The following is a 16354-nucleotide window of genomic DNA, read 5'->3' on the forward strand; positions in this document are numbered from 1 at the left end:
TGCCTGTAGTTCTGCAGGTTTTGAATCACACAGGGAATTGATGTGGCATTTTCGTATATGTGGAAATGTTTGATAGGTGTTTGTGTGAATTCCCTGCAGGTGTTTATCTCTGTGTTACTATGTCTGTGCCATCACCTTTCACTCTGATGTTTGTGCAAAGGACGCGCAATTATCATCTCCAGATGCTGCGGTTAATGCAAAAAGCTCTTCAAAACATCTGAAGTAAACAGTAAATGCTATCTGTGTAATATGATAAAAAGCTTTGACATTTCCACTAAGCACACGCCCCATTTTGCGGTTCTCTGCCTCTGATTCATGAAATACAATTGTGATTCAGTATTTATGTATTTGATAAGAGCTTTCATATTTGTTTCATGTTTAAACAAATCAGGTATTTGTTCTTTGCTCCATAAGGTGAGGCCAGAATTAAAACCGTTGGCACCACTTACGTATCAGCGCATCAAAGCGCTCATGTTTTTCCCTCTTCGGTCTACATAGAAATGGTGCAACATTGATCCTAAGTATCTATGTGGTATGCGTACATCAACATAGTTTAATTTTATTTGCAGAGATCCATCTCCTCTGTAACTCGAAACGGAAGAGAATGATGTTATTTGTGCAATTCTGGTCCCACAAATACATAAAATGCATAGGTCCTCCCATGTGGTGTTTTAAAATCACATGTATGCACTCCAAAAAGCAACAAGCTTAATGCTAACTCATGCTAATGTCATGTCTGTCTGCCATCTTCAAGATTCATGCATAGAGCAGAAATTTAGTTGTATTGTCATATTCCAAGTTGCATGATAGAGCTTCTGTTCATAATGGAACATTCAAAGTTTTTGCAAATTTACACCGATGGACATGATTCTAAAATGTCTCCCAATTTATGGACAGTTTTTGGCAGATTGCTGAATCTATACTCATCTCTGCTCCGAAAGACTCTGCCTCTCTAAGGTTCTCTTTCTGTATCCAGTTTTGTTACTGACTTGTTGGCAATTAACCTAATTGGTTGCAACATGCTCCCCCACCTGTTTCCTTTTAGTACCACATACTTTTCTGTCCTTCTGCTGTGCCAAGTGTGCAAGTGTTGCTGCCATCAAATTCAAGATGAGCTAATATTTTTCACGAAATATCAAAATGTCTCACTTTTAAATAGAGATTCACGGTCCACTTTTTCTGGCATCGATAAACAACTTTTCAAATCAAATTTATTTGTATAGCACATTTCATGTACAAAACAATTCAAAGGGCTTTACATAAAATAAAAGCATTGCAGCAGGGAGAGTAAGAAGCATTAAAATACATAAAAGAATATAAAGAGAAACAAATAAAATTATTTAAAAACAAGCAACAGTCCAGATAAGTTCAAAGATATCGTGCAGATTTCATGCATAGACACATGAGAAAAGAAATGTTTTTAACCTGGATTTAAAAATGTCTCCATTTGGTGAAAGTTTAATCTCCACTGGCAGTTTGTTCCACTTGTTTGCAGCATAACAGCTAAATGCTGCTTCTCCATGTTTAGTGTGGACTCTGGACTGGACCAGCTGACCTGAGTCCTTGGATCTCAGAGCTCTGCTGGGTTTATATTCTCTGAACATATCACAGATGTATTTTAGGCCTAAACCGTTCTGGGATTTGTAAACCATCAACAGGCTTTTAAAATCTATTCTGTCACTGACTTTTGATTTGTTTTCTATGTTCTACAGTGAAAAACATGTTGATTTATAAGATGAGCTAGATTTGAGATTGAAGACGATGTCAATTAAAAAAAAAAGATCATCTCAGTATATCTGAAAACGTTTAACACGTTGCTGCATGAAACTCACCTCTCAGTATTTTGAAAATAATATTATGATGCTCAGATACAGAGGATGTGACACAATGATACTGTAATGGCAGCATTTAATGCGACAGCATATGTGAAGCATGACTTGCAACAACTGAATAATGCTACTGTGATGTGTGTCTTCCGCAGCCTGGCCCAGGTACCGTGTGCTGCGGGCGCTGGATATCGGCCAGTATAATTTGGAGATCTCCAATGCTGAGCTCGCCGATGACTCTCTTTATGAGTGTCAGGCCACAGAGGCCGCCCTGCGCTCCAGGAGGGCGAAGCTCAATGTACTCAGTAAGTGAAACTGCACCTTTAGATAAAAGGGGGTCAGAAATCTCAAGGCTTTTTTCTGAGTCTTATCGTATCTTTTCATTCTAACGAAGTTAACGTTTATCAAATCAAAAAAATACCAAGTTAGTACACGTGTCCTTGTGAAGAACAGGTTTCCTGAGTTGAGAAAATGAGTTCTATTGCAGTCTTAGAAGAACTGTGTGGTTTACGTTACATGATCAATTTAGATGCTCAAGGCCTATAATCCTTACTGTTCATTTTAAAGACATAGAAAAGCCTAAATTGACCATAAACGACGTGCTATTTATAAGCAATGCCATTAGAACATGCCGACTGGACAGAAATGTAAAAGTAAAAGAAAAACAAACTTCCAACAGTGTCGAGGTCAAAAGTCAAGATGTTATATCCTCCTGAGAAAGATCCTTGAGAGCACTTTTAAATACTTCAGCTTCGAACAAGTTGATATTGCTCTTTGCTCTCGATCGATGAAAATAAAAAAGGCTTTTAAAGTGTGAACTTTTAGGGAATATAGAAACACTTCTTGAAGAAATTCAGCATTTTTTGAGCGGTTTAAGAGCTACAATTGGGAAAAAATGAAAAACAAAAAAGAACCAGAAGAGACTATACTCCATTAAGATAGGTGGGAAGTGTGTGCACAGATGTTGCTGCCCTTTAAAAACCTGAGAGAGCTTCTATTTAAGTCCATTTGTGTGTCTGTCCTCCAGTCCCCCCTGGGGACCCGGTGGTGGAGGGAACGCCGGAGCTCCTGCTAATGGCTGGAACTCCATACAACCTGACCTGCGTGACCCGCGGGGCCAAGCCTGCAGCACACATCCAGTGGACCAAGAATGGAGTCCCCGTGGAGGGAGCCCACCATTCCACGGTGACTCACACACACTCGTCCACACATGCAGATAACAGAGTTTGCATGTGCATAAGGGAAAAGCCACGCATCATAAAGCACACATAAAACCGTGATCAGTTTATTACACTGAAATTAGATCTGCAAAATGTCTTGTAATGGCTTAAAAAGACTTTGTAGCACAAACTCTCAGAGTCTGAGAAACTCACAATCTGCATCTCAAACACATCCACTCTGAGTTTGTTTACTTTGTTGGTTCTCTGTTGACAAAATGCTTACATCTAAGCAGATGGAGACTGTTTGGAGTGCTATCAAAAGCAGATTTAGATTAAGGTTACAATGAATGGAGAATGCGAAGTTGGGTTTGTTTACATTTCCATATTCCTACACATTGCTCTTAGGGTGTTGTTTGTCTGCACAGACAAAATCTTTCTGTGCTCAAAGTGTGGGATCAGCCTCTGAAATCATATCTCAGTCCATTTCAGCTCCTCGTAACCGAATGCTAAAAACTTCTGTCTGCTGCATGTTATTTTGCAGGATGATCAGATTCAGGCACAATACCAGCTTGTTAATAAGCAGGTCGTGCATTGTATCCTCTCTTATTGTCACCAACAGATTTTGGCCATTTTTAGCCAAACAAAACGAAAAACTAACCAGGCAACAGCAGTGTTAAACAGAGGTCCTGTCCCAGCTCACATCATGGTCTGACATACCTTCACATTCTCTAAACAGTAAAATGGGGACACAAATTTTGAGTATTTGCCACAAAAGAAATGAGGAATGAAAAAGTAATTAACTATTAGCAAACGAGTATTAATGAGTAAATCTCATGAGTAGTGGGTTGATTAGATTTTGGATTGGACATAATTACAGTTACGGTTTATTTTTGGGTCAGACAGTGTTTAAGAAATGAAACATACACTTAAGATTAATCATATGATAAATTATGTATTTTCATTCGGTTGTTTTTTTTTTTAAAAACTTTGTCAACAAGGATAAAACTGTCATTAAGACAATGAAGGTGAGTCACCACCCTGTCAGTCTGTCACTTTGCTTGAACTATTTTGTAACCACAGTATTTTGTATCATTGTTACTAATCATTAAGTTATTTTTATCTTTAAGTTGCCTGTTTGTGCATCCTCAGATATTCAGGAACTAATCATCACCAAAGAATATAGAACCTCCGAGCTTGTTTTATAACAACTCATCATTATTTATAGTATCGTCCCACTTAATTATTAAATTATCAAGAGAAGTCCTGATTACTCACAGCATTATTCATTAACCAAACATAAACTAATCATTAGCTACTAATTAAGATTCGATTAGGTGGTGCTCATTAACTAATGGTTAACTAGCAGTAACTTCCTTGATTTCTCATCTGTTGCCTGGTTACTGCTCAACATTTTGTGATGTAAAGAGGAAGTAAACCAAAAAGAGATGTCAAACTGGAATCTGACAAAGCTTTGCGACCAGAAATCTTCTCTATTAATAAATGTTATTGTTAACAAATATGATTCTTCTGTGGAGTTAAAGAATACACTTAAATCAATACAATAAGTGAGAAAGGATAAAGATAAAAAGGTAGAATAAAGAAAGGATTTCATGTTTGCATGTTTTTTTACTAAAGTTTCTGTGTGGTTAAGTCTTAGAATATCTACATTTATACTGTAAATTAAAGGCTTTCCAAGTGAAACCAAAGTAACGACATCATTAGTGTTTCAATGGAAACACCATATGTCACAGTCTTTAGGCGAGTCTGTACAGAATTAATGACTTTGAGAAACTTTCAAGGCTAAAATGTAACTTTTCTTTTTCAAAAAAGAAAACAAAGGCATGATGTGGAAGGTTGGATTGGTTTATTCATCCATATTCAGCCAGATAAAAGGTTACTGACTTTTAAAACCTCGCCTTACAGTTTGTTGCACCGAACATTTGCGAGTTCAGCTGGAAAGAAAAGTAGTTGAGAGAATCCACTTGTGATATTTCATACATTTTATATACATGTAACACCTGCGCGCTGACTTCTTCAACAATAACTTTGCGTCTCCATGGGGTGTGTGTGTATAAAGGCCCTCCCTCTTCAATAAGTTGTACTTGGTGCTTGCTTTGAGTCTCCCAGACACCAGTTACCCTACACACAACTTCAAAGACACAAAGATCCAACACATGATTTATTAACCCAAAAGATCTTCTTTCCCTCACTGACACACACGCACATACAGGCAGGAGATGTACGTGCTGCATGTACGTGTGTGTACGTGTATATGTTGCACTCTTTCTCCAACATTCAGACTCCACAGGATCCCACAGTTACATCTGTGAGCACACACACACACACACACATAAACACACTCATGCTTAAGTATGCACAGCAAACACTGACTCACACACTCAGACAGATGTTTTTACATCTCTCGTAGCCAGGTTTATGCCCATCACACACACACATAAACACACGCTCTTACATTATACATACTGCTGTTATGTTACTGTTACTGACCACACATTTTTATCAAGTTGTGCACACTTTCTTGACAGATTTAGTAGCTGCATGTACAAGCCCCCCCGACTCCTTACGTCAAGGAAACAGGGTTCATGCTGGGCTGGAGAGGAATTGTAGCTACTTTTTAGCTACCACAACAAAGGATTACTTTCATTAATGGCTCATCCATCAACTTTTCTTCTGTTTCTCTCTTTTCTGTCCCACAGAGTGTCACTTTATATATATATTTAGAACTCCTCGTGGCTCAGTTAGTCACCCCCATCCTTTGTTGTTCTGTTTGTCTGTTCATTCTTTCATCTCCACCTCGCTCCTTTTTCACGGGTCACGTCCCTAAATTCCGCTCATCCCATCCACCTCGTACCACTTATTCTTGCTGTCCTTTTCCTCTTTGTCGAGCAGGAAGTGCTGCCAGACAGGAAGAGAGTGACGACCAGGAGCTACCTTCCCATCGCTCCAGTCGACACAGACAGCGGCAGCAATTTCACCTGTGTGGCCAGCAACCCGGCGGTGCCGATGGGGAAGCAGGCCACTGTCAATCTTAACATCCACCGTACGTTACTGTCCTCCTCTGTGACACTGCTAAGGTTCATGGGTGAAGCTCAGATGACCTGAGCCAACCTGATTTTATGCAGACACATTTACAATGTTTGTAGCTTTCGTCTGTTTCCCAGTGCTTATCAGAACAGCTTTCGGAGAGAATAACGTCTTTTTTTCCCCAAATAATGTCAAAATGGGACTTGTAAGCAAGTTCATTCTCCTCAACATGGAGGAAAACATGAACTTTTTGTGTTGTGCAACTGAAAAAGTAATGACTGACTGCTCACAAGGAAGCCACTTGAACACTCAGTCAAGGAGACTGATGTGTTTTTCCAGCCAAGCGTAGCTGGTTGTTACTGGGAGAATAACTATAGGATTACTCTCTGTCAACGCAACCCAGAGTTCCATCTTTATTTTGTCTTTTTCATCTTTTTTTTATTTCCACTGGAAAATGAAACCACAAGATAGAGAATCGGGTTACAACCACTTGAGAGACGATGGACCAGATTTGAAATGCTCACCTAAATTATTGGGCAGTTTTAGGGTATTCAGAAGGCTACTTAGAAATGTTAAATGGCTATAGTTTTATTTACAGGGGCAGATTTGTATTTGATGACACTGAGTTTCAAACGTTTTAGAGGGATTTTTCTGTCAAGTGCAGGTCTTAGAAAATAAGTGAAAATGCACTGTTGAATGAAATATTTGAAGAAGAATGCAAAAAAAGCTATTTGTAAATACCAGTTAGATATTGATGAATTAGCGATAAAAGTGAAAGGCTAAGTAAAGAGTAAGTTTCAGTTAGCTGGTTTGAACCCTTTATCTTCATATTAAGCAAAAATATTTGAGGTAAAAGGTTTTTTTTTAGGTACAAAGCCTTATATTGTCAGCAAAGCTGTAAGATATAACTGCAGGATGTCGTGACTGAGTTTAACCTCTTAACATGACAACAAGCTGGTCATTGGCTGTTTATCTGAGGACCCAACAAGCATGTACTTATTGCGAAATATTGTTGAAATGCCCTTGTGAGTCTTGTGATTCAGTAGTGTCTCTCCCCACGCAGACCCTCCCACGGTGACCCTGTCCATCGAGCCTCGCTCTGTCCTGGAGGGGGAGCGAGTCACCTTCACCTGCCAGGCCACTGCCAACCCCCCTATCATGGGCTACAGGTTTGAACCTACATCTGCATATATGACTCCAGGAGCAGATCAAGTTGCGAGGAAGGCTTTGATGCAGGTCCTGCAGTGCAACATTAGGACTTTGATCAGATGATCAATGCTAGTGGTTTTTCTTTCATCTCCTCCAATCTGCTTGTATCCAGACTCTGGAGCTGCTCCTGAAGTGTAATTTTCGCTAAAGAGAACAGAATTGGGGAAAGTTATTGAACATTTGTGCAGCTAAACGCTGACTTTTGTTGTAAGAGACAGCTCCGAAGTACCGAAGCTGCAAAAAATGCTGGTTTTAATCTAAAGTTTGAGACTCCATCAGAGGGAGTACTGCCAGGTACTTAGGCGCTAAACCTATCAACTGTGCATTAAAAAGTAATCGAATAAAGGATGTGCCATATGGTGACATGATTTTTAGCTAGATATCTGGCAAGACAGTGTATGGATGACAGAAATTAAAGGGGATCAAGGCACCGAAAATGTGATTTATCGATAACATGAAGAGATTCTTTGTTTGATAGTGGAAATCTGATTTGAATCATCACACGAACAGCTTTTCTTTTCTCCTGCTGACAGGCAGATGAAACAAAGATTTACAGTGCTTTCAAACGGTGTTAAATGGCGTTGTGTTTTTCTCTGTCAGGTGGGCTAAAGGTGGCGTGTTGCTGGAGGGAGCCAGAGAAAGTGTGTTTGTCACTACAGCAGATCACTCTTTCTTCACCGAGCCCGTGTCCTGTCAGGTGTTCAACGCTGTGGGAAACACAAACGTCAGCATCCTTGTGGACGTGCACTGTGAGTAGAATACTAACGCTCCTGAGCCGAGTGGGGCCGTTTGTCGTCAAGTAGTCTTTTTTTGTCCAAGGAAGCGCATTGCATTTATGTTGTTACTACAAACAGTGCTGGATTTATGGTACCAGCTGAAAAAAAACATTGATTCAAAAGTATTTCACGAGACACTTAAATTAAATTGAGTAATATGAATAATCAAAACAGGAGAGAAGAAACTTCAAGTCTGTTATATCATGATGAATTAAAGAATAATTAGCAGTTAAGCACATCTTGTATCTTTTATTCCTCTTACTATCTTTCAGTTGGCCCAATTCTAGTGGTGGAGCCCAGGCCTGTTACAGTGGATGTGGACTCTGACGTCACTCTGAACTGCAAGTGGTCTGGAAACCCACCTCTCACGCTCACCTGGACCAAAAAGGGCTCCAGCATGGTGAGAACAAACCCTCAAAGCCAGCTCTGACATTTCTACTTCAGTGGGACAACACGTATTCACGTCTGATTAAAGTGTTTATTTCAATAAAAGGTCAAGCCTATTTTTAAGAACTTATACAGGCAACAAAAAAAACCTTATGGAAGCGATTACATCCATAAAGTATAACCAAACATGCTGTATATTCAATAGCCTGACTTCATAAATGTTTGCTCAGTTGTAAAGCTGACGATTAGTGGTGAGACTCTTCAATCTTTAATTCATGCCTAACCGGTTAAGAAAGGCTTGAGGAGAAAACTAATGGAGCCTGCTGAGTAAATCAACATGTTTTATAAATGAAATATTGCTCTCCCTTCCTCCACCCCCCTTTGCACCATCTCTTCCACCATCTCTCCTGCATGTCTGATCTTCACATCACAAACCCTCTTGTCTTGATCTTTTTGCATACCTTTTGCCTGTTTGTTAATGTGTCCTGCATGTTATGTCCAGGTGCTCAGCAACAACAACCAGCTGCATTTGAAGTCAGTGAGCCAGGCTGATGCAGGCCAGTATGTCTGCAAGGCCATCGTGCCGCGGATCGGAGTGGGAGAGACGGAGGTTACGCTCACTGTCAACGGTCAGTTCATATCCATAACAGTGCTAATATCAGCAGAAAAAAAAACAGAATCTGTGTCAAACTGGAAAGATAAATAATGAAACCACATGGATCTCCATAATATTTGTTTGTTTGATTGATAACCATTGAAGCAGGCTTTTTTTTATGTATTTACCTGGCCTCTGAGTTAAGTCTGTAAATGTCTGAGTTAGAATGAACAGACGGAGAGAATTAACAGCAAGTGACGATGTGCGTGCCGATAACCGCTGCTGCTTTTTAATGCTTTGCTCCCAAGTTCGTCTTTTTCAGCCGATGTTGTTGCAAATATATATTCAGTTTTACGACACTTTGGACCATCATTGAAGTTCAAACTGTTTAACACTTTCTGCTTTTCACCTTTTTGAGGACTGTTTACGTACAAACGTCATCAGCAAGAAGGACTTCTGACAAACTGATTTACTCAGTTTTAGAGCAACAACCACTTGATAACAAACAATGCAAAAAATACAGGGTTAATTTGATCATCAAATTGGTGGTTTTCCCAGTAAACACCTTGTCTTTTTCATCCATAACATAAGGAGAGGGCCAGAAAATCATCCCCACAGCTTGATGGCTTAATTTAGCCTTGTATTGTGAATATGGATGGATTAATAAAAATGCATCGACTCGGGGTACAAGGTTTCTGTGCTTAACCATATTTTATCACTTGGAGTGCCTCACATGGCAGTTACATCCAAATACATGTAGTATTGATATCAATAGATAAACAGTTATCACAGATAAGTACAGTCTCATTAACTCTGTTTAATAGATGGTAAATAAAACACTGTGATTTCAGGAGTACACATTTCCCATCATATCTCGCCTCTTGTGAGCTCCACTCAGACGTCCTAGTTGAATATTTCCAGAAGTGAGAACTCATCTGACCCAGAGATTCTCCCTCTTTTCACTGCATAAGTAAACTGAAAACTATGGACAGAGTCTGCACCTGATTCTCTGGACATTCTCCAGAGTTCATTCGTGAAAACGGCACCTGACAGCTGAAGCCATTGAACATTCAGATTACAGTCGAGCACGGCCTGATTTCTGTCAACCTGGCGTGAATCTTTCCAGCTCGAGCCTGACCCGGACTAACTAATCAGCTAATTTCTCTACCCTCAACAGATTAAATGACAATATTTCAGTTTCAGTTATTTAAGACCGTATTCTTCCAGAGAAACGAGCAAACACTGAATCAATCAAACCAGATTTACTAAGTGTGCTATGATGAAAAATGGAGCTCACGATTTCTCCTTAAATCTATACCAAATGACAAACTACCCGGTGAAACCAAAGAGGGAAACAGCTAAATTTATTGGCATGTCTTTGCAAATTGAATACTGAAAGCTTGGCCATTTGGGCACTCTTTCACAAACGGAGCAATACTTTATGCAACACAGGGAAATCACAGCATTTGTACCATTAAATCCATATTAAAGACTGGCTACAAAACATGATGCATCATCTTAGTGGGTCTATTTATACTTTAGCAGAGCAAAGTCATTGTGAATAACATCAGCTGGCTCAACACAGCTAACAGTATATGACAGCTTTTGCTGGATTGAAACATCATTTGACTCTTGGTTAAACACTGGCCTGCCATGGATACTTTTGGCTCTGAATCTATAGTTCAGCATCAGATTTCCCCTGCTGGTATCACAGCTGCAGTACTGCTCTCATGTTTGCTCGATCAGATCAGGTCATCCTTTAATTATATTTTTCACAGCAGAGGAGTTACATCCATGTAACTTTTATCCAACCATCGCAAAATGGGAGACTACAGTCACACTTTTTGCTGTGTTAACACTCTTTCATTCACTGTGATGGAGAGCGACAGTATTGCTGTAAGCAGGTTTTCAGTGACTTTGCTTAATGCGTGCCTGTGAACAACAGCAGATTACTCAGTCTTCCCTCAAACTGCTAATTTATTTCTTTTTATCATCAACATCTGCATCAGATATTTCAGGCCCTCATTATACCAAGGAAAGACTTCAAAAAGGATAACTTTCATATGTTCTTTCAACATATTTTGCCTATTGTTAACAATCCCTTGCATGTAAATTAATAGTCAATGCTGTCGGTAAAACACTAACAATAAAAGAGTGTAATTTATCATCTTAAAACAGCAGTTACTGTTAAACAGATACCTTCACATTAGATTAACAAAGCTTCAACACAATGGCAGCAGTGGGTTGCTGGATTGATGATGACCCTCATGTTAGCACAGATGGCTAAATGTAAAGGGATGTGTAAACCCTGAGGAAATACTGATGTGAGAAGCAGTAATTGACTCGCTGAGCAAGCCTGTTTCAGGGAATACTTATGCGCTGCCAGCGCCACACTGATTTGATGTGTTGCGGCGATAAAGTGGAAATGGTGTACCAGTTTCTTTAAAGGTGTTGCTGAATTTGAGAATGTTATCGGTTAACTTATCGCTTTACAAAGTAGTGGCATTAAGGTAATATGTTGCTTTTCAGGGATATTTTTGTAAATATGTGTACAAATCAAATGCAAAAGTAGATCTTTCTGTCTTTTGGAAATAAATGCTGGTATGCTGGTAAGTGATTTCAAATAATCTATTCTAGGGTCATCAGAATTTGATAGAAAATAGGTCTTAGATATGTGAAATTGCACCCAATGATTATGTCTGAAGTTGTAAGTTTCTCACATTGATGCGGAGGAAATTTGGCCCACGCATCATCACAAAATTGCCTCATTGAGGTTTGCAGCATTGGTTTCTGCACAGCTCTCTGAAGGTCCCACCACAGCATCTCAGTCTGGTTGAGGTCTGGACTCTGACTGGACCATTGCAACACCTTGATTCTTTCATTTTTCAGACATTATGTTGTAGATCTGCTGCTGTGTTTGGGATCTTTGTCCTGTTGATGAGCCAGTTTCAGCCCAGCTTCAGCTGTTGGACAGACGGCCTCACATCTGACTCTAGAACACTTTGGTATCCAGAGGAGTTCATGGTGGGCTCAATGGCTGCAAGGTGCCCAGGTCCTGTGGCTGCAGAACCAGCCCAGATCATCAGCCCTCCACCACCGTGCTTGAAAGCTGGTATGAGGTGTTTGTGCTGATATGCTGTGTTTGGTTTCCTCCAAACGTGCTGCTGTGCATTATGAGCAAACATCTCCACTTTGGTCTGGTCTGTCCAAAGGACATTGTTCCAGAAGTCTTGTGGTTTGTTCAGATGCAGCTTTGCAAACCTAAGCTGTGCTGCCATGTTCTTTTTAGAGAGAAGAGGCTTTCTCCTGCAGCCCTTCCAAACAAGCCATACTTGTTCAGTCTTTTTCTAATTGTTCTGTCATGAACTTTAACATTTAACATGCTAACCTGTGTTTGTAATGTATCAGTTGTTCTTGATTCCCAGCACCTGACTCCCAGTTCTTATGGAAGCTGTAAGGATGGACTTGGTTTTAGGGCCTCTGCATGTTGGCTTAGTTTTTGTGAAATAAATTCTGACATACTGTAATACATTATGTGTTGTTGTTAATCTGAGGCTATTGACGTGTTTAAAATATTTGAATCAATTTTGTACTTTCTTTTTCGACATGAATTTATGCTGCACCGTATTCAAAGGTACAATGAAACATTTATACCGTTAAAATTAAAAATCACAGATGCATTCTGAAGAAACTGTAATATGTTTACGTCTCTGGAGCAAGTGTTTTATTCATAAATACTTTTTAACCTTTGGATTTATTGTAATAAGCCTTTCTCTGCCTTGTCCTGTCTCCCTCTCAGGCCCCCCCATCATCTCCAGTGATCCAGTTCAGTACGCTGTCAGAGGGGAGAGAGGAGAGATCAAGTGTTACATTGCCAGCACCCCCCCACCTGATAAGATTGTAAGTCCATCTCTGGAAGTTGTAATCTCCCTCAGAGTTGCTTGACCTTTTCAGATTGCATCTCCCTCAGAAGGAATCTTGAGCACAGCTCCCTGTCCATGTGGAAAATACGTTTTTCTTCAGCTTGTGTCACTCCAACTAGAGGAGAGGCAGAGCGGGCATTGTTCCCCGAGCGTGTCACGAATATGTGAGAACAATCTGTTCCTCATCTGTAGTGGAAGGTATGAGTCATTAAAAACAGCTGCTGTTGTGTTTAGTTGAAATCAAAGAGATATCCAACATGATCCTGTGAGATGCTGATGTAAGTGCAGCAGGTAAGATCCAAACAATCAGTGAGCTTAACGTTTTCACATGTGAATAACTTAACTTGAGTGCATTAAATCTTATAAGCAAAGTACACTTAAATCGAAATGTTATCATCTGTGATAAATCTTTGCATAAGATCAAAGCCAAGAGGTTTGAGCCTTTTTTTTTTTTAAATACACCTTTAGGCATTTAGGCAGGCAGTTATTATGATCTTATAATTATATTTTGAAAAATAAAAATGACTTCTTGTAGTTTAAAGTGCATTAAAAATCTTTGTAACTCATAAAAATGAACTTGGAGTATAATCATTTGACACACCGTAAACGGACAATATGCAGCTGCATTGAACTCTGACATTTTTGGCCGATCAGCCGACCAATCAAAGAGCCTCCAGAAGGGAGGCTTAAAGAGCTAAAATAAATGTTTTCAGACAGAAGAGGCTCCATTAAAGCATCTAATTTCATTTCTGGTAGACCCCTAAAAATAACTAAATGATATGACAGTAATACTGGCTCTTTAATTCTGGTGCAGGACACCACTCAGCTCCAGTGCTGCTCGTTAAAAGGTGTTTCTTTTAGCTCAGGTGTGGCTTGGGGAAGATGAATGATTTTCACTGTTAAAAGGCTAAAATGGAGGACTTTCACGCACATTTTCTTACAAGAAAGCTGTGACTGAATGGCCTGCTGAATCATCCTTAACATCAGCAGTGTGAGCACTTAGTACATTTCTGCTCGTTACTGACAGCAATACTTGATAAAACAACAATTTCATATAAGGTGAATGTTATATAGTTTACACTGCTAGTGATATTGTGTGTGATGGAAAATCTTAGAAAGAAGGGAATAGCTGAATGATCTACAATGCAAGGCAAAGAGGCCAAAAAGAGAGAATAGGCATAAATCCATTAATGCCATTTGAGTTTTGAAGGCTAGAATGAGTGAGAATGAGTGTGGAGGAGCAATAGATTGAAATGAGGGGGAGAGAAATGGAGGGAGAGTAAAATTTTGTACCTTTCAGTGTCAATTATCCAATTGTGCAGTGCCAACATGACAGAAATCAGAGCTTTTAGAGTGCCTCAGCCTCCCGTTGCACTGGCAGAGAGCTCAGAGCGTATAATGTGATACGACATTATAGTCTAGGCTTAATGCACAGACATTGGGACTTATAAAATATGGAATATGATGCTTTGTGTATGCGTGTGTTCGTTTGTGCAATGAGGCAATGAGAGACTGGGAGAGAGAAAGAAATACACACAGACGCCGTGCAACATGATTATTATAAGAAATAAGGACAATGTAAGAGGCAGACTGTGGAGACAGAAAAATACACATTATTATTATTATCGTTGCAAGACTGTCAGAGACAAAAAGTGGAAGAATTGGGGCCTTTTTTTTAAAATGACTGAGTCCTGCTAACATTTAAAGTTTTTCTCAAGACACGTTAAAAGATAGATCAGCCCAAAATATGGTTGTATGTATATTTCATGTCACCTTGCTCCATTTTTAATACCCTCAAAATTCCCCCTCAGCAGATTTTAAGTGCCAAAACCTGCTTGAGTTTTTAACACTCATGTACACTTGCTGCACTGTGTATGTATTCTCATTTATTTATGAGGAATTTCTTTCTTCTCCAGCTTGAAAAGTTTTCCGCACATATTTTAATTAGCCAGATTCTGCACGAGGTGTGAGAATATCATTTGTTTTGCTTGAAACGCGTTTCTTGCCCAGACTCGCTTTAGTGTCTCTTTACCTTTCTTAACACTACCCCATCTGTTTGCTAAATGTTTGCTCGTGATCGCATGTGTCTGTTGTGATTAAAACTATTAAGATAGCCTAATGTTAAATCAGCATTATTGATCACTGAGGTTAAATTGGAGGATTGAAGCAGTAAAGAGTGGAGTTTAGATTAAAGTCAAACAAATTAAACATATTGGAGTCGGTGTTTTTCTCTCATCAATACGGATCTCCTCTCTGCTTGAAGGAGCTGTGTTAAGAAATGATGTGGAAACCTCTTGTTTCCTGGTATGCATGTGGCAAGTTTTAATCTTAGATTGAAGATCACCTGCTTTGCTTCAACAGGTTTGGGCTTGGAAGGAGAATGTGTGGGAGAAGGAGAAAGGCACCCTGATGGAGAGGTACACCGTGGAGCAGAGTAAGCCTCCGTCACAGGGCGGGGCTGTCCTCTCCACCCTAACCATCAACAACGTGATGGAGTCCGACTTCCACTCACCATACAACTGCACTGCCTGGAACTCCTTCGGACCTGGAACCATGATCATCACACTGGAGGAGACAGGTATGGTGGAAACAGAGGGGGAACACGTGAGCTTCAGTCCTTACATAGGCAAGGCAAGTTTATTTGTACAGCACGATTCAACAACAAGGCGATTCAAAGTGCTTTACAGATACATTAAAACAGTAGAAATAAAAAGCATGATTTAAATTTTAAACAAAAAAGAAAGAAATAAGAACAATAGATAGAATCAGATAAAATCAGGAGTTAAAATATGATTACATTTTGAAACTCAAGCTTCAGATTTGGAGCTTTATTCAAAAGCAGCTGAAAATAGGTGTGTCTTAAATACACTGACTGTTTCAGCTGATCTGAGACTTTCTGGGAGTTTGTTCCAGACATGTGGAGCATAGAAGCTGAATGCAGCTCCTCCATGTCTGGTTCTGACTCTGGGAACTGATAGAAGACCGGATCCAGATGACCTGAGGGGTCTGGAAGGTTCATACTGGGTCAGGAGGTCACTGATGTATTCTGGTCCTGGACCATTCAGAGCTTTATAGATGTGTAGTCTGCAGGGGATCAATCATCATCCATCTACACCTTGTGGACTTCTGAAGCATCCTGAAAACCAAAACTGGTTTGTTTGATGAATGCTTACCTAAAAAAGCATTTGTCTAATATAACCTAATATGCACAGACTTAGTGCTACTGTACTTCCTGATGCTCAACAAAGCTTAAAGGTGCCAACAGAAATGTTTGAGTGGAACTGGTGACAGAAATGTGCCTTGAAAAATATAAAAGTACAGTCTGGTGTTGTGACAAAACATCCGAATAAAATGCCAAGCCATGTCACATGCTATCATCATGGGTGTTTTTCTTTTTTTCTGTTGTGGTCTTGAGAAATGACAACCTGTCATA

General features: G+C 39.7%; 1 protein-coding gene across 2 annotated transcripts in view; it reads left to right on the forward strand.

The window, feature by feature from the left end:
- The window catches only part of kirrel1b (kirre like nephrin family adhesion molecule 1b), a 90269-nt gene that overhangs the window by 61091 nt on the left and 12824 nt on the right, over positions 1 to 16354 (forward strand). For both annotated transcript variants that reach the window (XM_075482804.1, XM_075482805.1), the window contains exons 3-11: positions 1982 to 2131; positions 2854 to 3011; positions 5897 to 6047; positions 7095 to 7200; positions 7841 to 7989; positions 8289 to 8416; positions 8906 to 9032; positions 12798 to 12898; positions 15283 to 15499. In XM_075482804.1, the coding sequence (XP_075338919.1) occupies positions 1982 to 2131; positions 2854 to 3011; positions 5897 to 6047; positions 7095 to 7200; positions 7841 to 7989; positions 8289 to 8416; positions 8906 to 9032; positions 12798 to 12898; positions 15283 to 15499 (1287 nt within the window). The remainder of the gene's footprint in view (positions 1 to 1981; positions 2132 to 2853; positions 3012 to 5896; positions 6048 to 7094; positions 7201 to 7840; positions 7990 to 8288; positions 8417 to 8905; positions 9033 to 12797; positions 12899 to 15282; positions 15500 to 16354) is intronic.

This window comes from Odontesthes bonariensis, chromosome 14, assembly GCF_027942865.1.
Source record: "Odontesthes bonariensis isolate fOdoBon6 chromosome 14, fOdoBon6.hap1, whole genome shotgun sequence".
Lineage (NCBI taxonomy): Eukaryota > Metazoa > Chordata > Actinopteri > Atheriniformes > Atherinopsidae > Odontesthes > Odontesthes bonariensis.